General features: G+C 36.5%; 1 protein-coding gene across 3 annotated transcripts in view; it reads left to right on the top strand.

Annotated features, from left to right (window-relative positions):
• TMEM64 (transmembrane protein 64) overlaps positions 1 to 24,310 on the top strand; it is a 56,695-nt gene that overhangs the window by 22,466 nt on the left and 9,919 nt on the right. For 2 of the 3 annotated variants that reach the window (XM_053558880.1, XM_053558878.1), the window contains exon 3: positions 127 to 298. In XM_053558880.1, coding sequence (XP_053414855.1) covers positions 127 to 298 — 172 coding nt within the window. Of the gene's footprint in view, positions 1 to 126; positions 3,977 to 24,310 lie in introns of those variants that run through there. The other variant, XM_053558879.1, reaches the window with a different exon arrangement.

Below are 24,310 nucleotides of genomic sequence, written 5' to 3'. Positions count from 1 at the left end.
TAATCTCTTAGCTATAATTTAAGAAGTACCCTATTTGAAGCATTTCTAAGCCAAATATTTAATGGATTTACTTCTCTTTTTTTGTACAAAATATTGATAAATGTAATATTTTATCTTTATTCACAGATTATTATAAGTATAGGCCTCATGTTTTATGTAGTTCATCGAGCTCAAGTGGAATTGAATGCAGCTATTGTAGCTTGTGAAATGGAACTGAAAACATCTCTGGTTAAAGGCAATCAACCAAATACCAGTGGCTCTTCATTCTACAACAAGAGGACCCTAACATTTTCTGGAGGTGGAATCAATATTGTATGATTCTAACAAAATGTATGATTGTCAAGAGCCTAGTATGCTGTCCAAGGTCTAGCAGTCACTTCACTAGTGGGCAGAAACAAATTCTAATTGTATTACGGCACAAACAAAACTGACTAGTTTTTAAATTGCACAAATTTTTTTTTAAAGCAGGAATCATTTTCTGGCTATGTAAGTGTAAATGTAATGCATTTTGGCTGTACCTCTTTATCATGCCTGGATTGGCGTTTCGGTCTGCACTTTAGTGTTTTTTAATTGTTTTATTTCTGAGTTCTTATGAACAGAGAAATGACCCAAATATTTTTTCTGCCTAGTGTCTTTATTTATAAAGTCCACAAATAGTTTTATGTATCTTTCCTACTTATAAGCATGAGTAAAAGTATGCAGTTTTTAAATGTATAATATTATTGGGTGGTCTTTGCTTTGATAACCTTTCCAGAAAGGATAAACAGTGCTTTTTGTTTTGTTGTATTGTTTTAAGTGGGACCACTTTGCTTCCCATTTCCTTACTCTTTAAAAAACAGATGAAAACTTTCAGTTGAATGTATTTTTGCAAGCATCCCATTGTTGCAGAGCCATTTACACCTATTCACTAAAGCTTAAATCCTACCTTGTGGGACTGAAGTGCTCTTAAGATATCTTTTTATTTTCACTGTGTAATATGCAAAGCAAAAAATTAAATTATTTAATAGGTGGTGGCTCACAATTAGAACTCGTGTTCCAATTTTATTACATTGGCGTTATCTTTCTTAGATCTTTCATCAAAGGGCTGTCCCATTGCAATCTTATTAAAACATTTTATTAAAATAAACTCTTTCCTTTTTATATTAATAATTAGGCTTTGAAATAAAGATGCTGTTCCTTTAAAATGGTGGGTTTACCATCATTAAAAATGTCACTCAGGTGGCCTTGTTTGATCAAAACGCCTTTTTAATAAACCAAGCTTTAAAATCATGTTTATAAGTCTATTGAAGTACATATATATTTGTCCCCATAGTCTTCAGCTTTACAATTATTAATATAATATTAAGTTAATGCCCAAGGTATTATTTGCCCTACTCCAGGTAGGCTTATTTTGTTTGTTTTTTTGGTACTTGTTTTTCTCTGATAAGACTCAGGAATTCTGAAATGTGAAATTAAGTGTCTGAAGTCATTCTCTTATAGCATGAATCAAGTGTATTCTTTAATAGCACTTACAACTATAGAGTACAATAATTTGGAGTATGACTCATATAAAATATGTTATTCATTTTTCACCTTTATTTTTAAAATAACTCGATGAGCTTTTTTTTTTTTACAATAAAATGAGAGTATAGATATTAATACAAATTTTCTGGTAGGTATCTTCTTTGATTTTGAAGATTCCAACTTATCAGAGACCTCCCATTTGCCTTTCCATTAGGATAAAACCTTTGCCCTGATGTACTAAAGTACAAAGGAATTTCTTAGAAGCAGATTATTCTAGTCTTGTGCTAGAGATGAATTTGATTATTTTAATGCATAAGTTTCTTGCCCTATTCAGATATAAAGGTTTTCCTTTTATTTATGCACAAGTTTTTTCACCTTTAAATTTCGTTTATATGTCTCTACCAAGAAGACTTCAGTGCAAACACTCTGAAAGCCACCTGGGTCTACAAGACATAATTGGCCTCCATATTCTTCCATTATTAGTAGAAAAAATATGTATACAGTATTGGAATACTCTTATTCTTTTTTGAATTCTGATTGCCTATTTAGATTTTTTAAATGATTTTAGTTTAACAGTACCAGCCAACAGTACATTTGATTTATTCTTTTCTAACTTGACAGATTTATCTGTTGCTTTTTGTTTATTTGTTTTTAAAGAAATGATTATTTAAGATCACTGTTTTTGTACTTGTTTTACACTTCATGTATTTTGAAGTGCATTTATTTACTTAGCATTTATGACTTGAATAATTTCACCAAATGAATACTTTTTGGTTGTTTGTAATGAGTTCTTCCAATTATTACATTTTGCTCGGTACTTATAATAAATATGTAAAGGTAAAAGAGAATTTTTCTGTATTCTGCCAATCATAATTTTATATAATCATCCATTGTTTTTCTTAAGATAATATTGATTGAGTATTTCTAAACTACTAATCTATGGTTGCAGTTTTTCTTTTCTTCAACTTTTCCTGCCTCCAAGTAAACAGTAGTCTCTTATAGTTAAGCTACTTGGTAGGTGGATTTGGTTGCTGGTTTTTTAGGTTGTGCTCACTTTAAATTGTGCAGTTGCTATGCCTTATTCATTCCATCTTTAACCCTGCATCCCAGATTTATGGCAGCAACACACTTCTCCGGGGTACTTTTATGTTGCCCAAATATTGCCTTCAGTGATATATTGTATTTATAAAATGTCTCCAGTCATATATATTTATATAAACAAAATGTTTCAGCTTTCTCAAACTGTTTATGTCCAGTATAAAGTTTCTTAATGCACATTTTAAAAGTGTACAGTACACCTAACTTCCAAATCAATCTGATGAAAAATATCTTCTGTTTTTAGTTCTTTGGGCCTTTTCCTAAGTTTTGTGTATTTTTTGGTTTATTGATTGTTAAAAATTGCATTTACTCTTTGCCAAATTTTATCATGTAAATTATTTTAAAGTAGCACCTTTAAAAAAAATGTGTATAAATCTACTGAGTGCTTTTGTGTTCATTTTCGTTTGATCATCTGATTTGTGCAATAACTTGAAATCTGTACTCTTTGGTTTGTGAAAATAATACAACCAAATCTCTGTCATTTGAATGTGTATTTTATGTTCAGAAATGATGGTAGGTTTATTCAGAGCCAGCCACACTTTCTCCTCATGCACTTTGTAACCAGCTACAGCTGTTTTTAAGATGTGTTCCCCTGATAGGGTCAAGTACATGTGTATAAAACATTTTCCACTTTGGGAACTATTAAGGTCAGTAGTTTTAATTGCCCTTGCTGTGGCTGAGCTAAGTGGTATAGATTCAAGTATATCCCAGGGATTCTTGTGTTTGTTAATATGCACTGCTGATTTGGATTGTTCTTAGGGAAAGACTTACATATATTAATATTTGTTAGCTCTGGGGCTATCTTCAGAAAGCATGAGAGAGTAACCAGCTGAGTGCCAGGTGGTGTAGATTAATCCTTAGATGCAAGGTAAATCTATGCTGTTCACAGCCAAAAAGCATTTGCAGAGAAAAAAAGTCCTCAAGAACAATGGTCTTAATCTAAGTTGGTGGCCTTGTTGATAGAATTTTGTTTCTGCCAGAGGCAATTCGCTGTATCAGAATGATGGTCAGTACAATGCTATCTGGATTTAGATTAGAATTGTTGATTTCTGTTGTAATAAAGTATTTAGGAAATAATTTTCTTAAAGGTTAGCGCATTAAGCTGAAAAGCCATTAAAGAAGGAGGAGGAATTACTGTTCTACAGTATATTCAAAACTCAGGAGTTCAAATAACCTCAAATAGCAAACATAAATGTTAACTTTTTCCACAACTAAATTATAATCTCATACTTCTGAAGTGTAAAGCAATTGCAAACTTTTTTCTAAGATGGCTGAAGATTTAAAATAGATCATTCTAAAGTGAATCAGTAAGATGTCTTGATAATTGATATCTCAAATCACTTGTGTGCCAGAGAAAATAAAAGGTGATATTTTATTTTTCTTCTCTCTTTTCTTTCTTTTCCTCTATACTTTAATGCCTATAGAACCATATCCCATGGGAGGGAATAATTCAGGGGATAAGGGAAGATGTGCTCTTAAAAGTAGGAATGCTGATAATTGGCCTTATTTGGGTAGTTGTTATTATAGCAGAGGCCCTGTGGAAAAATGATTCTGATGTCTTACATTGATGCTCGCTCTTCAGTTTTTTTCCTGGACTCCTAAGTCATTAAATGCTACTTGCTAGTCAAACAATTGTTACCATTTGTTTCAGCCTGCAGTAATATTTATGGTGCTTTTCATAATGTCAAAGGACTTTCCCCAGTCTCATTTTCTGTTGCTCACTACCTGATTTCTTTGGCTGTTTCCTTGAGGGCACATTCCAGCTGCTATAATACTTTCATTGTAGTAACAGGAATAATATTTGTCCTTGTTTTATTTGTAGTAGGTCTATACTGCTGTATACCTTTTGTTAGCCAATGTGGGACAAAACCTCTTGCTAGAATACAAACTAGAGAGGACCACAGTGGGTAACCACATGTTGCAGACTGCTTTCAGCTAGAGTGGTGCCCGGGCATTGCAGTGTGCTATAATCCGAGCTTGTATAGTACTATTTGCCAGGCTCTTTCTTCTTGGTTGACAGTACCTATCAGCAGTCAGAGTGTGGGGAAAATGTATATTAATAGTGTACTGAGTTAAAAATTGAACACTTTTAGGGATAGCATTATATGTTTGATGGCGTTAAACGGGTATTCATACACATATGCTAAATTTCTATTCAACCATTCTTTCATGTTTTAACAAAGCTGATCAACCAAATTGAGTAATTACTGTTATCACTTCTTAAAAGTAACTCAACTTTCTGTAAGGTAGCCTGCTTGGAGGAAAGACTTGAAAAATCACAAAACATGCAGTGAAGGTGAATAGAAAAGAGTGACTAGAACCAAAAGAGAGATATAGAACCAAAAATAATAATTTGAAATTTTTTAGAGTAGGTATACAATTGGAGCAGTATGTTTTAATATAAGTATATAAGTCTTAGGATATGTAAAATTCACAGCCACTTTGAAGTAGTAGAAGCCAAGAGGGAATGCTTTGATTCTTTGTTAGTTACCAAACCATTTTCAGTAAAAATATTTTGAAGAATATCCTATTTAGTACTCTCTTATCTATTGTAGTCCTGGCCTAAGTTGACCTTGGCAGGAGAGGGAGGGAACTGAGTTGTTTTCCACTAAATATTTTCAGGTCATTACTCTTATTTTAAGTAAATGAACTGATTTTGTGTCATATTTCTACTTTAAATGTACAGTAGAACAGCTTTGTTTGGAATCAGCATTTTAAGAAGGTTTCATAGCAGTGTATTAAATTATTAGATGGACTTAGAATAGATTCTGGGATCATAGACCTTGAAAGTGTCTTACTTCCTTCCACTTGGCTGCTGAGAGCAGATGAGGCCTGGCTTTCGGGTGGGGCTCTTAACAGAGAAAACCAAGCAGGGGTTTCTCCTACAAGGACTGTCAGGTGCCAGGAGCAAACACAGCCACAGATTTGGAGGGAGACTTTGGCTTTCAAACCTGTGGGCATTTAAATGAAAGTTTTGATATTAGCCCTACCAGAATATGTCGGTTCTCCCTGCCTTACCCCCAACAAGTGGCTGAGGAGGAGCAGAATGGCCTGGGTATTCCCTACTACCTTAGTAGGAGAGAATTCAGGAAGACTATATGCACAGGGTGGGGAACTCACAGCCTGCCTACTTCACATTTCACCACTGACAATTCTGATGTCTTACATTAATTGCAGCATTGTTCTCAGTTTCAAAGAATTGGAAACAAAGTGAACACAGTTCATAGGGGAGTGGCTGAATAAATTTTGATTCATCCATACCAAGGAAGATTGAGCAGCTATTAGAAAGGATGAACCAGCTGAGTTAGATTTCCACCAAGTATTGTTTTATGAAAGAAACAAGATGCAGAAAACTAAAAATATTGCAGTTTTGACAAACTATCCTTTCTCTGTATATTCTTCGTACATGAGTTTGTTTGTACATGTGTGAATATCTGCGTCTCCCCGTAAAAGATTAAATGAGTAGGTATAAAAATAAGGAAGGAAACCTGCTGGTGTAAGATGGGAGTAAAAAGCTGGGGTGGAGGCTTGGTTTGGAATGAAGAGGACAGAGGGAAGGTAATAAAGCCAAAGGGAAAGGAGAAAAATGCACCGTTGTTTTTTAAAAAAGGTAACATGGTGGTACAAGTCATCCTCTTATTAAAACATCCCAGTTGATATTCTGTTGAAGTACTTGAGGTAACAAGGTGTAGTTGTTGAAGATGGTCAGTGTTCAAATGGGGCCACCGCTTCTGGGTACATGATCTTGAGAAGTTACTTCTCAGTGCTTGAGTTCTCTCACAAGGGTGATAGCCTAATAGCCTACCTCGTGGAGGTAATTGTGAAAATTAAAAAGTTTAATACAGGCTAAATGTTAAGAGTAACACTTGGTAGGTAGTAAGTACACTGTAAGCTTTTTCACATTTAAGTGTGCATTACGTATTTGGCAAGACTACAAGGAGTAGGACGTTTATGGGCCAGTGCAGGAGAGAGGATTAAAACTTACCTGGCTCCCTTTTTTACAGAGCACACAATGAAGATGGAAAGACAACATATATACAAAATGACAACTATGTAATACTTTAGAGGGTAAAATATCAATGTAAAAATACTGGAGCACAAACTGATCAGTGAAAGGAATACTACAGAAATCATTGAATTGGGGGCAGTTCAGGAAAGTTTACTGAAGAGGATGTATTTGTTACCTTCTTTTGGTTTTTGCAGGTAGGGACTATAAAATGCCTGGTAAAGATTAAGAAATGTCGAAGTCAAAGGCAAAAGTTTGTGCAAACAGACAAGAAGTTGTCTGTTTTGGTAAAGGAAGACGTTTTCAGTCTAATAAAATTTCCCCCAGTTGACTACTGCCTCAGCAGCAGCTTTTTAAATTTTTAAAGCTAACATGTAACTTGGACTTCTTTGAATTCATGTCTTTTTGAGTCATCCATATTCCTTCCTTCATTAACAGTTGACACTGAGTTTATTGCACTCTTGTTGTGGGGATGAATAGGGTAGGAAAGGATGCTACCATTCATGGAAAGATAAATGCAGATTGTCCAAGGGAGGAGGAGGGAGGACATTGCAAAGACAAAGGCTCAAGAGAGCATGGCAGATATATCAGTACAGCAAGAGGATACAGGGCAAGAGGGAGGATACTGAACTAAGGCTGGAGAATTACATGCAGGGTGTGTGTGGGTGTGTGCTGTAACTGCATAATTATCGTATAAATAGTTTCATATAAAATATTAACAAATATGGGTTTTAAATGTGTGGATGACATATTGAGGTGACAATTGGGTCTACATTTTAAATCATACTCAAAGAAGTTTAGAGAAATTGAAGAGGATCAAAAGTATAGTGTTGGGGCTGATTAGGGGAGAAATGATGAAGGCCAGAAATAAGACATGACATATACGGGAAAGGATTGTATTTGAGAGGTATGTAGAGAATAAATTTGGCAAGTGTAGGATCTAGAGTATCAAAAGAGGGGAACGAAGCTGTGATGGCTCCTCCACCTCTGGTAGGCATGATGGATTAAATTTGTGTTGTGCTGCTGTAACATACTCCATACTGAGAGAGTTATAAAGAAGAGAAATTCACTGGCTGACTGTTGTGAAGCTGGTGAGTCTAAGACAAAGATGACCACAGGTTTGGTGTTTGGTGAGGCCGGGCTCTTCTCCCAAGGAGGTGCCTTGTGCACTGTGCTCTGTGGAGGGAGGAAGGCTTGCTGCTCACAGGGCAGAAGGCAGAAGGACCTAGAGGCAAAAGGAGGCCAAATTTGCCATTTTATAAGTGTAAATTTTGCATCTCTTTTAAATTTTTTGTATTTATTAGTTATATCATTTAAAAAAAATTTTTTTTTTTTTGCAGTTTTTGGCCAGGGCTGGGTTTGAACCCACCACCTCTGGTATATGGCGCTGGCACCCTACTCCTGGAGCCACAGGCACCGCCAGTCATTTAAAATTTTTAAAAGTCACACTGAGGGTGGCGCCTGTGGCTCAGAGGAGTAGGGCACTGGCCCCATATGCTGGAGGTGGTGGGTTCAAACCCAGCCCTGGCCAAAAACTGCAAAAAAAAATAATAATAATAATAAATTAAATAAATAAATAAAAATCACACTGAATTAGAGAAGAGAAAGCAGTAGCTGAGGAGTAGGGAAAGATGAAAGGTAGTTCTCTCATGTTTAAGAGACCTGTGGAATGTTCAAAAATTCCCACACCTGGCCCTCCTCACCGTCACCAATCAATAACCTTCTGGGGTATAGCCTGGGAATTGACTTTTTTGTTGTTGTTGTTGTTTTTAAGAGCTCCAGCTAATTCTGATGCCTAGGATGGGTGGGAAACCACTGAAAAAGAGTTTTCAGCTAAGATGGTAGAGGCTTATGCCAATTTAAATGCTGAGGGAAATGAATTCTCTGCAGTTTGTATTAGTGTGTTATAACTCATTGATTTGTGATACCCTTAGTTTATATCACAAGATACTATATTATAGGAATAAATAGAGCATTGGCTGGTGAGATGAGCATTGGAGATGAGACATACTGCATTTTATTTCAAACTGTCACCAATTAGCTACGTAATTTTGTGCAAGTAAAAAATCTCCACATGTGTACAGTGTAGAGGTACGATCCTTTACCTAAGCTCATTCCAGTCCATATTTTGTTTCAGTTTTGAACTACATTTTGAACAGAACCATGGCTCTGTAGAATAATTAACTAATTTGTACCTGTTGTTTAATTTCAATTTTAATTAGTCTTAGAATGCTTTGTTAGTATTTTTTTTTCTTTTTTGGTTCATCTCTGAAATGAGAATATGAGAAGGTTCACAAGATGAGGCACATCCAAGACCTTATTCAGAGAATGGCAGGGGTTCGAGAACACTCGTTCTGTGTTCTCTACCTTCAATGTTTATACTCCAGTGAAATTTATTTTAAAATTAGTTTGTTCTGGAAAGCCATGTTTCAAAGTTGAAAAGAATGAGGACCATCTACTTCAGATTTTTTGGTTAAAAAAGGGCAAGAGCGAGTTAGTGGCAGAGCGTCTCACTGCCACTGCCTCTGAGGGCCTCCAGCCTGCCTTCCCTTGGTGATGTGGAAGGCTCCAGAGTACCTGAATTGCCCTAATTTAGTGAAAGTTTTACTCCCCAACCACTTAAACGTGATAAAATTTTATTTAGGCTGGATTCTTTAAAAGTAACAAGTTCTTACAAAATTGCAGATAGAATGGTAACACATAGTTTGGGAATTATGGTGTATATATATGGTTTTGTAGGTATATACTCATATTTGATATATACCCCAAACCCTTAGTATAAGTCTTTGCATTGAGATTCGAAACAAGTTTTTAGGGTACTTGGTGTGTATAGTGACACTCAAAAAAAAGTTTTTTACATGGCAAAGTAGATATAATTTCCATCCAGCAAAGTAAGCCATTTTTTTTTAAATACAGAGACATTCATTAGAAATAATTGAAAGGAAAGCAAAAGTGTTCCTAAGTAGCAGTTGCAAGACCTGTTATATCTCCTGGTTATGTAAGTAGGGCATTAGAGAAGACATAATTTCTTTTCCAGCATTAATCTCAAACTTAAGAAATGATAATGTAAATTCTAGAGATGCATATGGTCATACTATGATTTCAGGATTAAAAATGTATGGTAAACACTCAGGAACAAATGTTATGAGCTGAGTTTTTCAGATTTAGCCTATGTGTCGTTGATTTGTCAGAGAAAATTAGAAATAAAAAGAGAAAATTAGAAATAAAACAGGTTTTCTTCAAATAGATAAAAAGAACAATTTCATTTGTAATACTATGAAAAACTGAAGTGTGGATAGAAACTACTTTTAAAGTCTGTTAGCTCTGAAGTTAGAGAAGTGAAACTTAGTGTGGCTTTTGATTGGACTTGTGTGCTGTATTCTGGCCCCAGAAGTTACTAAATGAAGATAACATCTGCAAAGTGCCTGGGCCCTACCCGCTCACAGACACTTAAGCAATGTGGATTCCTTCCCTCCCTGCTCCCGCCTCTTCCTTTCAGTAACAAACTTAATACCACTTCTGCAGGCCTCACTATATTGGAGGATCCAGTGCCACAGTGCCGGAGGGAGAACAAATAATTTAAAATAATGTCTCTGTTGGGCGTCAGAGTCACTTTTGACTCATACAGAAAGAATCAGTTGTTCCCCTTGGAACACTGAACTGCTGGGCTCCCTATTCTGACAGATGAGATGAGAACTGTTGATTTAACTTGATGCCAAAGTTGAAAACTGTGGATTGATAAACCATTTTTGAATTTTGTAATCAAATTAGAACCACCTTTCTTATTATGACTTACTATCATATCATCTTCAGAATAAAAAAATATGTGTATGCTGTGTTTTTCTTATAGAGACTGTTATATATTTAAATGTAAGTTCTACCTTTATCTAGGAATGAAGAGCAAGACTGTGCTCTTACTGTAAGATGAGAGGGCCCAGTTGATCCCATTGTCAAATCACATAGAGCAGTGGTTCTCAATCTTCCTAATGCCGCAACCCTTTAATATAGTTCATGTTGTGATGACCCCCACCCATGAAATTATTTTCGTTGCTACTTCATAACTGTAATTTTGCTACTGTTATGAATCATAATGTAAATATCTGATATGCAGGATGTATTTAGGCAACCCCTGTAAAAGGGTCGTTCGACCCCCAAAGGGGTCACAACCCACAGGTTGAGAACCGCTGACATAGAGGGTTCTCTCAAATTATCTTACCAATTTAGTCTCCTTATAGTAAATATTCCAAAGCATTGTTCTTGTTTTTTAATTTAATGAAACATTTAAAAGATCATCTGCAATAGTAAATATGTGAGAATGTCTAGGAAAGCTATGGGCAAAACAAAGCAATAAAGAAGGACCTTCTGTACCAAAATTTAGTATATCAAGTTACTGAAATCAGAAGAATAGTTAGATTAATGGTACAGAATAGAAAGTCTGGAATCAGGCCCATGTGTGCATAGGAATATATTATAAATAGCATTGGGAAAACAAGCTATCATTTGGAGAAATTAAAGGTGAATTAAACACTTAAAATGGAAGATATTGAAAACAAGGTACTACTACTGGAATGAAAGAACATAGGTAAATTTAAAATTTTTAACTGGCAAATCTAAGCCTGAGTTCTACCTCCCTAAAATGCTTTCTTTTTTGTCATTATATACATATTGTTTAATGAAGAAATATGTGTTTATTTTCTACTCCATCTTATTTAATGTTATAATCTTTCTTAGGTATGTGTAGTATTTTTAGTTATCAGTTTATGGTTATTTTAACCATTTTTTATTTTTTTATTTTTTTGCAGGCATATATTAGTCACAGCTAACAATTTATAAAACTCTTGGAGGTTTTTTCTTTCTATACAAGTATATAAAAATATGTTATTGTGACATTGGAAACTTGCTATGGATATTATTATTATCTATGATTTTTCTGTACATATATTTTGGAAACAAGGTGTCTTTTAAAATCGCATTGTCTCATTGTCAAGTTTGAAACAAGGTTTGCTATGATTTTATTTGGAAATCAAATTGTAAAGAAATCATTTTTTCTAAATTCATTTCTAGGCTGTATTTTAAAAGTTTTCTACTTACCTATCTATTTTAGAGAATATACTGGTACATATTACATGAGATCCTACTTATTTTAACTGATTATGCCTTTTCATATGTTGTTATAATTTTACTTTGTAATATTAAATATTTAGAATTACCCATTTCCTTTTTTATTATGGTATTACATGTATAATGTATATTCTATTTACATTAAAATTTTAATGAAGTTTGGAGGTAAATGTCCTATGATTAGCATTTATAAATGAGTTAAGGTAATTTACCATCATATTGTTATAATCATCAATTTATAATAATCAAACATACCATATTTTTGTTTCTTTTTAAGGAAAGAAAACTAATCTTGTGCTGACTCATTCTTCATCATCAGTTAAATGAGAAATTCTTTTCTTGTCATTGTTAGTTTTATTCTAATGTTTCAGGATACCTAATAATTAGTAGTATCTCTTATATTTCTACAATATCCACAGTTACTCAAGTTCTATCAGTAATTATGTAAATTTCTAGTTATAGAATGTTTTATACATCTGAACTTCTCCATACTTATAGTAAATAATTGCCTCTACTTTGAAACTCTTTATCCCCATCCATGGAATTCTCTTCAGTATTCTAGAGATTTTTATAGGAAGCATATACTCAGGTGCTAAATATTTCAGGAATAAAAATGTTTTACTGTACTTCTACATACACATGATACCTAGATTAAATAGAGTAATCTTGAACTACATACTTTTATTTTTTAATTCAACTTTTAAGATAATTCTAAATTCATGTGCAATTGTAAGGAATAATGTGAGAGATCCGTTTACTATTTACCAATTTCTCCAATGTTAACATCTTACAACACCAAAGTACGATATCCCATCAGGACATTGACATGGATGTAGTCTGGTCTGTTGAGATACAGAACATTTCCATCACCACAGGAAAGGGTCCTACACATTGCCCTGTGGAGGGTTAGTGTTTTTCACTCAACATAATTCTCTGGCGATTCATCCAAGATGCTGTACTTTGTATATATCAATGGTCTTTCATGTTTTCGTGCCTAAAAGTTTTATAGTTTTCTGTTTTACATTTAGGTCTGTGATTCATCCTTTCCACTTAATAATTTTCTAACACATGTTTTGGTCTTGGTTTCTGAGTTTTTATTTTTTCTCTTATAAGACAGTTCTTACAGTTCTTTCAATTGCTATCTTATTCTTCAATACATTGAAAGCCATCTTCACTTGTACCCCTCATTAATAATTCCATTTTTTGTAAATTCTTTATTAGCACTTCTGTAACAGGTTTGCGCCTGTATCATTTATTTTGTTGCTACACATCTTGTTACTAGAATAGCACATAGCATGTAGTAGATGCTATATAACTGTTTGCTAAATGATTAAATAAACGAGTATTTTTCATGTCTCTCAGCTTATCTTCTTTGTTGTTTTTGCTGTATTTTGTATTCCTTAATTTTATATCCTGTTTCACTAAATTCAATTCTCATAGTATTGAATAGAATGAAATATTTCTATCATGGTCTCAGTTGTTTCAAAACGTTGGTGGTTCTAAAGCATTTCAGGATGGAGTGCAGTTGTATCCCAAAGGGAGATTAGAAGTTTCTCAAGGAAGGACTCTTGAGACCGGCTTTATACATGAGGACTGAGAAGAGTACACCAAGTAAACTGGAAGCCACGTTTCAATGGCACATATGGAAAGGAGGAAATTTAGAATGATAGAGTTTATTTTTTTCTAATTCTGTTCACTGAGAGGGGCTGGGAGCAATGACATTATAATAACAATGAGAATACCTGGTACTGTTAGAGCCTCTGTGAGGCTCCAGGTAGCCACAGAAAAAAGGAAAGCAAGAAAGAGCAAGTTAAGTTTTAGCAAGGAAGGAAAAATTACTTTAGTGGCCTGGATAGCAGGCCAGGCCCTGTCCTAAAGACTGCAGGCACTGTACAAATGACAGCCTACATGACTATGAGGAATATCAGTAGCTTCCTGGAAGACTCCCAGGATCTTAATTAACTCATTCCCATAATAGCCCCATCAGCCTGACCCAGACCAGTCCAAAATAGCTTCATCGCATCCACCATCCACCCTACTCATATCTAGCAAGCTACCTACCAGTACTTAAATACTGGTTTCAAAATGTCATTCTTTAATAAAGTCACTTAAGTGCTCTTTGGAAAAATAGCTAATCCTAGGGCTGAGGCAGAGAAAATACAAGCTGATTCTGGAGCTTTTTTTGTGCCAAAAGTAAAGAAGTGCTCAAAGAATGATAGGACACCTCAAAAAGACGTAGGAGCCAGCTTGAAGGGAGTCTTCCTGGCCAATCTGAAACAATTTGAGCACCAAAACAATAATGATGATGAGTCATAGCCTAGTGACAAGATAGGAAAATGTAAGTTCATACTGTTCAAAAGAAATTAGTTAGAGAAAGTTGTACTTCATAATGAGTGGATGGAATGATAGAAATAAAAAAATCATCTTTTAGCAATTACTGTGCCTATGCGGAGAAAGCTGGCTGACATCACCTTTAATCAAGTGAACATTGACATGGTATAAGCAAAACTGTGTGCACCTGTGCGGTTGCCCGGCCGAGCCCTCCTCCTGTGGAGAGCAAGAATGGCTGACCCTTTCACGGCTGTCCCCATGAATGCCAAGGTCATGATTCTCCCAGCGTGCTCCCAGCCAGTGACTGACATGGTGGGGTACTAATGTCTGTCCATTCCTGCCTCATATGGCATTCTTCTAACTGATGACATTTCCTTTGGGATACTCCATCAGCCTGGCTAAAGTTTTCTCAGACCCATGTCGCAGTCGAATGTCTTCCTTCCTTCTCTTTTTTTGCAGTTATCTGATCAGTACCCTGTTCTAAAAGCTCTACCCACACGCTCCTGCTTCTTCCCCATTATTTTTCACACATGTTCTCTCAATAAATCTCTTCTTTTATCCATCTCAGCATCTACTTTTTGGAAGACCTGAACTGACACGGCCAGATATGATGCAATGAGGGGGGCGCATCACTTCCGTGGTCTTTCTGCCAAGAATACCTAATCTGATTATCTGCAGGAGGCAACACTGGACCAACCCAAACTGTAGATCTCAAAAGTGTCAAAATTAGGATGCCAACGGTAGACAGACACTGTTGCAGAGTAAAGAAAAGAAACCTAAAGAGACCTGATAGCTAACTGCAATGTGTGGTCTTGGATCAAATCTTTTGGTCATTAGGGTTGTATAATTGGAAAACCCGAAACGGTTCCTTGTGTTAGATGCTAATAATGCACTGGTGTTTATTTTCTGATTTTAATGGCAGAAGAGAAAATACTGAAGAAATGAGGGATTTTGAATAGGTCATCATTTAGAAAAACTAAATTCTCTGCACTATTCCTGCAATGTCCCTGAATATTTGAGATTCTTATTTTTCAGAACTTCGTCAGGTATGAAGAATGGATTGGTAGGTGCCAAGAAGAAAAGTCTGGAGACAAGTTAGAAAATTATTTTAGGTATTCAAGTAAAAAAATATTGAGCCAGCAGTTTTGGCAAGAAAAAAATTCCAAAGTAGATTCGAGGGATAGAATTAACAGGACAATAACAAATTAGATATGTAGGATAAGAAAAGGGAGTTATTAAACGTAAATTTTTGTTTCTGGCTTGAGCAATTGAGTGGATGCTAGCCACTTAGTGTAGCAAAGAAGACTGGGGCAATAATTAGTTTGGGAGAAACTCCAAGTGTTCCCTTTTATACATATAATTAATATAATTGAGAAACCTATTAGACATCCAAATCGAGATATTAGACAGCAGTTAGTATGGATTTAGATCTTAGAGTTGAAGTCATGGACAGAGATGTAAATTTAGGGGTACATAGGGTGTGGAGAGAAGGAAATACTTATACACTGTATGTGGGACTGCAACTAATACAGCTTTTTGAGAAAGAAATGGAGAATCCTCAAAGAGCTAAAAGTAGACCTTCCATTTGATCCTGCAATCCCATTATTAGGTATCTACCTAGAAGAAAAAAAGTTGTTTTACCATAAGGACATTTGCACTGGAATGTATATAGCAGCTCAACTCATAGTTGCAAAGATGTGGAAACAACTCAAGTGCCCATCAGCCCATGAATGGATTAATAACCTGTGGTATATGTATGCCATGGAATACTATTCATACATAAAAAGGATGGAGACTTGACATCTTTTGTATTTACCTAGATGAAGCTGAAGAACATTGTCCTTAGTAAAGTATCTCGAGAATGGAAAAATAAGCATCCCAGGTACTCAATACTAATTTGAATATAGTAGATGAACAACTACAGGCCCACATGAGAGGAAAAACACAATTAAATTCAAGAAGTAGAGAACGGGGGGAGGAAGGATCTCAGTAAGCTCCCACCTAGCAGGTGCAATGTAGGGTACACGGCACATCTTCTGGGTGAAGGACTCAAATACAACTCCGAGTTTTCTTAACAAATGCAAATAATGTAACTTAATTGTATGTGCCCTTATATTAATCTAAAATAAAATTTAAAAACCCCAAATCCCAAAATATTAAATAGAAAATACCTGAACTAAACAAATTTATACATTAAAAAAATATGTAGATAGAGCCACTGAAATGAAATCATCTGGAGAGAAAGAGCAGACATTAAAGAAACAGATTGTGGTTAAACAGTGATACCCTCCAAAGTTTGTGCATCAGTAAGGAGAAGAGCAGCTAAGGAGAGCAATTATGATGGGATAAATTTAAATAATTATTCATCTATCCCAGACTTCTAAAATGGAATGTGTTGGTGCAACTCAACATAAAATAACACCTATTCAGTTCATTTTGCATTGAACTGAGTGGCCCGGGGAGTACCAACAGCAGCAAGCCCACCTCATGGAGAGACAGGGTGTGAACCCTCCTTAGGATCCTCACAGACCTGCAAGCTTCAAAGAGAGAGTTAAGGCTAAAAAAACAGTTTTTCTTTACCTGATTTAACTCTTAACACATTGTTTACTGAACTTCTGTTTTGCCTTTTTCTTATCACTCTAAATAAATGCGATTTAGGGCTGAGACAGTGTGCTGTGTCCAGGGAGTATTGTTTTTAGTACTCAGGGCCAGGGTTTTTCCTAGATCACTGTCTCCAGTACCGAGCACTTTGAACCCTATGCTCTATGATATAGGAACAGAGGTAGGACCCTGCGTGTTTAGCCAGGAGGAAGTGCCTGAGCGCTGGGTTCGGCAGCTCCTCTCTCGGGAAGAGTTCTCTTCTCTGCTGGAATTTTCCCTCAGGCTGCTGGGCTGACTGGTGTGCCCCTACTCTCTGCATCATCCTCCGCTCTAAATCTGGTTTTAAATTTGCACGCAACAGACTCACTCCTTAAAAGAGCTTTGGGAAGTAGCCTTTTCCCCTGGGGGCTCATTAGAAGTTTCCTTGGCTTAACAAACAAGTAACTGTTTGCATTATTACGCATATAAAAGGGAGAGACTGAGCTCACTCTCAGTCACTATCAATGTAATCATCAAGGGAGTCAGTGAGAGTTTTCTGAGGCAATAAGTTTTCTTTCACAAAACATTTGTATTTAGAATTTTTTGACTGATGTGTGTCTGAAAGATACAAACCATAGGCAGACTGCTTTTATATAGTTTATATGCTTGCTGTTACATAAATAAAAATAGCTGGAGTTCTGTAGATAAGGTTATCTTACCGGTCTGCTTGGGTACCCCAATAACAAATAGTAAAAAAGCAAAAAGAAAACTAGGAGCAGTAGAACTGGGTGGTCTTGCCAACATTTTAGCTCTGTTTCTAGAAGATGCACATTCATAGTGATTCCAAGGAATCCGCCCAGTGTTCTGTAGGGTTATGTCCTTTATGTAACCTATACTCAAGATTGTTTTGAGAGAGCTCTTTAGACAGCTGACTTTGGAAAAGCCTGAAGAATTTCTTGATTTGTAGGTTTAGCAACATTTTTTTTTTTTTTGTAGAGACAGAGTCTTACTTTATGGCCCTCAGTAGAGTACCGTGGCCTCACACAGCTCACAGCAACCTCCAACTCCTGGGCTTAAGCGATTCTTTTGCCTTAGCCTCCCAAGTAGCTGGGACTACAGGCACCCACCACAACGCCCGGCTATTTTTTGGTTGCAGTTTGGCCGGGGCTGGGTTTGAACCCATCACCCTCGGTATATGGGGCCGGCGCCCTACCGACTGAGCCACAGGCGCCGCCCAACAGCAACATTTTTAATAGCTCACCTCTGCCATTCGCTTGACAGAGGCTTCACTAACTGGGCTTCGGTTTTGCCTTTTCCTTAGCTTTGAGTTCCCTTTCTAATTTATGAGGAAGCACAGCTAGAATTCTAGTCTCCTGAGCCTCTTACCAGTGAAATCAGTAATAGTAGTGTATTGGGGTATTTGATGGAATTCACCATTGCACAAAGCAAAACAAAGAGCCAGCTGGACAAACTCTCTTCCTCATCTCTGTATGCACAACTGTGTGTTTCTCCTCTTCTTCCTGCGGTGGACCCTGATTAGGGCTCAGGTGTTTCAGATATTTGGGGATAGAACGTTGTGTGGAGTTGACTAGTCATTAGAGATGACTGCTAATGCACACACAGTCCTCTGAGCAGCATTTGTCTGGTTCTCCGTCTTGTCTGTCACTGAATGGAGCACCTAGCACTGCACCTAGAACCGAGTAGACACACTGTAAATATTTGTTGACCTACTAAATAGTAAAATTAGTAACACCTTATGTAAGTCAAAGACTGCTTGCTTTACTGGGTTTAATAAATATTTTAAAATGCTGACAAATCATTTTTCACTTTTCACGGGTTATGTAGTAAAGAGGACATACAATTTAATACTCACAGTTATGCTGTACCAGAGGATCTTGCTTTTTCTAGATTACTGGAAACAAAACGTTTAATTTCTTGTTAATCTGATAGATACTTACTGAATTTTTAAAATAAATTTATTAAGGGATGTTATAGAGTTCCATGTAACGAATATTGTTATTAGGGCTTAGGATTTAATTTTCTTTCTTTCAGGAATAAAGATATTTATTTTTAAAAATCAACTTTTATGTTATACATTTTTAGGTTTTATAAAAAGGGAGAGTTATTTTATATGTACAGGTGCAGATCCCCCTGAAAATATCTTCCCCCCAAGTACTTTAAAACTACAAGCATTCTTTATGGAACCAGAAATTTTGGTTTCTATTAAACCTATTAATTAAATAGGTTGCAACAATCAAAAGTATTCTGTTTATCAAAATGATTTTTAAGTGTGTAAAAAAGACACATAGTAATCATTGATATAGATTATGTTAATTATTTAAATATTGTCTATTTGCCTTTGTTAATAAAAAATACTTCATTTACCATGCTTCCCCCCTGATGACTAAAATACAGTTGAAACTTTGTGAGTTGACCACCCTGGGGACTGTAACAAACTAATCAATATATGGAGGTGGTCGACATAAGGAACAGGCCTGCTGCACTGATGTGTTTATGTGGTCTATGAAAATTAGGTCAACTTAAGTAGGTGGTCAACGTAGGGAGGTGTTCAAGTATGGAAGTTCTACTGTAATTTGGTAAAAGGTAAACAACATCTGATTTTGACTGAGCTTTTGTCATTATAGTTAGGTTTCTCCATTTTAAAAGTGATCTTTTTCTAGTTTTTGAAATAAGAAAAATATGTATATTTTTAATTAGGGTAGGAAGAAAATTTTGTGATGGCTTAGCATTACTCAGTTAAAAGCAAATTCTCTATTTTCCAAAATTTCTAAACACTATTTTATAATTACTACGGCTTGTTGTATTTAAGTTGTGATTAAAATTACACTAAAGCATTTATGTTTCCAGGGGAAAATGTTGCTTATATGAGTACAATGTTATTGTATGTAGGAAAAGTTGTATATGGGAAAGTATATTGGCCACCCAGTAAGATAAACAAACTCCCCCCAAATTAAAAATTAAAGTCACTGAAGTGTTTGTGACTCAAAGCATAGTGAATAATTCCCATTGAAATTGCCATGGACTTATTCTCGTCACTAGAAATAGTGACAGCAAGTGTCTCCTTCTAGTATTTTTGCCCAGGTGCCTTGATAAATTAATATTGAAAATGTGTCCAACTTTATTTTTCTTCTTTCTTATGCTTCTTGAGACTTAATTTATCAGAGACTAGATTTATTTGGTAATTTTGTAAAGAAATTTCTTTGTAGCAAATTCTTTAGAGATGGAAATATAAAGAACTCAAAATAATTCTAAACAGATTTCAGATATTGATTATGTGTTCTAATTTTATCAAGTGGGAAATAAAGTACCAGTTAAATTTGTCCTTTTGCTATAGGATATATGCAGTAACTAAATGATGGGTGTTACATATATAAGGCAGAGATAGAAACTTGGAGAATTAAACTATTAAATTTATTTAAGTATTAACACTCCTTTCATATTCATCAGTATTCTGATTAATTTATAAATGTGGTTCCTTTTAAGGTAAGTTAAAATTACCTTTGGCTTTATTAAATTTAAATTTACATTCAAATTTGCACATGAAGTCATTGTATTGCAAAGTCCATGTAATTCTAGGTTCTTATACTGGTATGGACAAAATAGGAAATAGTTTAAATGGTACTTTTTACATGTAGAAAATAGTCATTCCTGAAATAGGGACCCATGCTGAAATCCCATAAATCATATTGTTTGCCTATTGACTTCTTTTATATGTCTGGAATTATTCTTTGGAAAAATGCATGCCACAATGTAGTTTGCTGTGACCCTGCAGAGCACAGTCAGAGAACGGAGATTTCCATCGTAATGATGTAGCATTTTCTCCAGTGACTCGCACACTCATCTTCCAGGGAGGGCTGTGCCTCTCTATTCCACTGAGGCTGATTAAGAGGCAATCCCTGAGTTACAAGCATCCTCCTACTTACTTACAACGTTCACTTATTAACGGAGTCTGTTACAGTAAGTCCCCAAGTTACAAACATCTGACTGACCTTTGACTTGGCATTTCCAAATGGCGGCTATTACAGATAATAAGTAAATATACCTGTCCCAACTTACGTACAAATTCAACTTAAGAAGAAACCTACAGAACCTATCTTGTTCTTAAGCTGGGAACTGTCTGTATTTGGATAATCCCACAGTTTGAATTCAGTAACTAAAAAAATTTTTCCAGCTCCTACTGTGGGTCAGGTGCAATTCCAAGTACTTTACAGGCATGACCTAACCCCCTGAAACAGGCTTTATTAGCTCCTTTTACAGATGAGTAAACTGAAGGGAAGTGAACTCTCATAACTAAAAAATTCTTTTTTTCTCTCCTTTTTTTTTTGAGATAGAGTCTCATTCCGTTGCCCAGGCTACAGTGCCATGGCATCAGCTTAACTCATAGCAACCTCAAATTCTTGGGTTCAAGTGATCCTCCTGCCTTAGCATCTCAAGTAGCTGGGGCTACGGGCTCCCACAACAACACACAATGCCCAGCTCATTTTTCTATTTTTAGTAGAGACAGGGTCTCACTCTTGCTCCAGCTGGTCTGCAACTCCCAACCTCACCCATTCTCCTTGACCTCCCAGAGTCCCAGTATTATAGGTGAGAGCCACTGCGCCTAGCCAGCAGATTCTTAAAAACAGACTTTGATTCAGCTGAGTTTTGGGCCACTTGCTATATTGCCTTTCTATTTACTAGACTACAACTTTTCAAGCATGAAATTGCTACAAGTAACCCTGATATTAACCCTGTCTGCCTTTGAAGGTGCTAGGCAGGACTTGCAGCCCAATATCCCAGGCCTCTTCTTATGGTTGTGAACATCTTGATCTGTTTACACCAGTGTGCTACGCAAAGGTGATTGTTTTGTACATGTGCCAAGATGTGAAAAAGTTTGACAAGCACACTGCCAGAGAGAGAGAAAAAATATATATAGATAAGTATCTTAAATGTATCCTAATTGTCAACTGACATTTAAATAAATTTTCAGATTCAGAACCCTGGCAAGGGATTACTTGTATATCTTATATAATTCTATTTTAGTCCATTTCTTTTTTTTTTTGTAGAGACAGAGTCTCACTTTATGGCCCTCGGTAGAGTGCCGTGGCTTCACACAGCTCAGAGCAACCTCCAACTCCTGGGCATAAGTGATTCTCTTGCCTCAGCCTCCCAAGTAGCTGGGACTACAGGCGCCCGCAACAATGACCGGCTATTTTTTTTTTTTTTTTTGGTTGCAGTTTGGCCGGGGCCAGGTTCGAACCTGCCACCCTTGGTATATGGGGCCGGCGCCCTACCAACTGAGCCACAGGCGCCGCCCCTATTTTAGTCCATTTCTTGTCCAAGTATTACATACGAAAAATGGTTTGAGGGCAGGTGTGGTAACTCACACTTGTAACCCTAGCACTCTGGGAGGCCCATGTGGGAAGATCAGAGGATTGCTTGAGATCAGGAGTTCCAGACCAGTCTGAGCAAGAGCTAGACTGTCATCTCTACTCAAAATAGAAAAAATTAGCCAAGCCTGGTGGCAGGTGCCTATAGTCCTAGCTACTCAGAAGGCCAAGGCAGGAGGATTGCTTGAGCCCTGGAGTTTGAGGTTGCTGTGAGCAAGACTGATGCCACTGCATTCTAGCCTAGTCAACAGAACAAGACTCTGTCTCAAAAAACAAACAAAACAAAACAAAAAACCAAACAAATGAGAAAAGAAAACTGGTTTGAGAGCAAAACCAATAACTTTTTCCACTGATACTTCGTTATTCTGCTTATTGGTTATTCTCAACTATTAAGCAACATATATTTTAGCTAGAGCTAAACAAGGTCTTTATATCATTAAAATTGAATTTAATGATTGTTGATAAAGTAATTTTACTGTTCCTATGAATTGTCTACTTCTAAATTAATCAGAACTGCCAAATGTTTATGCTTGAATGCTGAGGTACATACAGGTGCATGAAGTTAATAAGGGAATACTTTCTAAAGACGTGCTACTTTCAAATTTAAACTTGTGATGGAGAGAATAGGTATACTGTCTTGATAAGGAATAACTTATGTTGTTTAGGTGCCCTTGAGTAGCACTGAAGTGACACTGGGGACTTCATATCTCTTCAGTACCTGGACTGAAAGAAATACAAAATAGTTAGAATTTCCGGGCACCATATGAACCACTCAAGGGAACCAAACACGGTAATTCCAGTTGGTTTAAATAAAAGCATGGAGACACATAGGCATTTTTTTGTGTGTGTGTGCGTGTGTGATAAAGTCTAACTCTGTTGCACAAGCTAGAGGGTAGTGGCATGGTCATACCTCACTGCAACCTCAAACTCCTGGCCTCAAGTGATCCTTCTACCTCAGCCTCCCAAGTAGCTAGGACTACAGGTGTACACTACCATATCCGGCTAATTTTTCTGTTTTTTTTTTTTGTTGTTGTTGTTGTTGTTGTTGTTTGTTTGTTTGTAGAAATGGTGTATCACTATGTTGCTCAGGCTGGTCTTGAACTCTTGGCCTCAAGCAAACTTTCTGCCTCAGCTACCCAAAGTACTAGGACTATAGGCATGAGCTACTGTGCCTGGCGAGACACATAAAACTTGAACTCAGAAGTTTTCATGGTGCTTAAGGTGATAGATTTATAATACATTCATTATGGAAGCTCATCTGAACATGTGGTTTGTGGTTTTCCAGATTTTATCTCAGTAGAAGTTTGTAGGCAAAAAATAAAAAAGTTGCAGATGAATCAGAGAAGAAAAAATTATTTCTTCTTCATTGCAACCGTCAGAGAATGATTGCCCACTTACACACATCTAATCCATTCACCTGCAGGTTTACACATTATGTATAAGTACCCATGAGTAAAGTATCCTATGCTTAGGAGTATACTTAGGATACTCTACTCCTGGGTACTGATGCATAATGTTAGGGGTGAAAGAAACCTCCAAGGAAGAAAGGATAGAGATAAGCTTAAAGGTAGACCTCCTCACATTACCTGATTGACCATCTTCATAGGAGGAGAAAGTTAGACAGCAGAAGAGATGGGCAGACTGATCTCCTTGTTGTTCCTGAACCCACCAAGCACAACCTGAGGCGTCTGTATCTCCATCCTCAAGCCCAGGAAGCTTTCCAAGAGGCTTTTTTTTTCCCCTTTTTGCTCCCAAAATACTCCCTTAAGTTTATGACACTGCCTTCACCAGAGTGTAATACTTACCTGTTTTGATTCTCTTGTCACCTGCCATACAATATTCATTGACTAAATAAATGGAAGTGGAATGTGACGAGGTGCTCAGGGCCTCATTCCAAAAATCAAGATCATCAAGTTCTGATAAACTGGTCTGATGTGCTATTTCAAAAAGAATACAAAAGGACACCCATTGTGTGCCAGGCCTTCCTAGAACAGAGGTCAGACATTCTTAAACTGCGTCAGCAGTTCTCTCTTCATCTCTTGGCTCTAGAGTTCTAGATACTGGCATCATTTTCCGACTCTTCCCAAGTGTCAGCAGAGTCAGTGTTTACTCTAAAGCGATGCTGTCCCTGCTGGGGTCATCTGCCTGCCAAAGAGGAGGGACCTTGATGGACTGAGTACTCATGGGAGAGGGGGAGCAGTTTTGAAAACAGGATATGACATGGGGCAAAACCAAAATGAAGTCATGGAAGTTTATTCTAGAAGTCCTAGAATCCATAGTG

This window comes from Nycticebus coucang, chromosome 13, assembly GCF_027406575.1.
Source record: "Nycticebus coucang isolate mNycCou1 chromosome 13, mNycCou1.pri, whole genome shotgun sequence".
NCBI classification, from domain to species: domain Eukaryota; kingdom Metazoa; phylum Chordata; class Mammalia; order Primates; family Lorisidae; genus Nycticebus; species Nycticebus coucang.
This window is presented reverse-complemented; position numbering and strand designations above follow the sequence as displayed.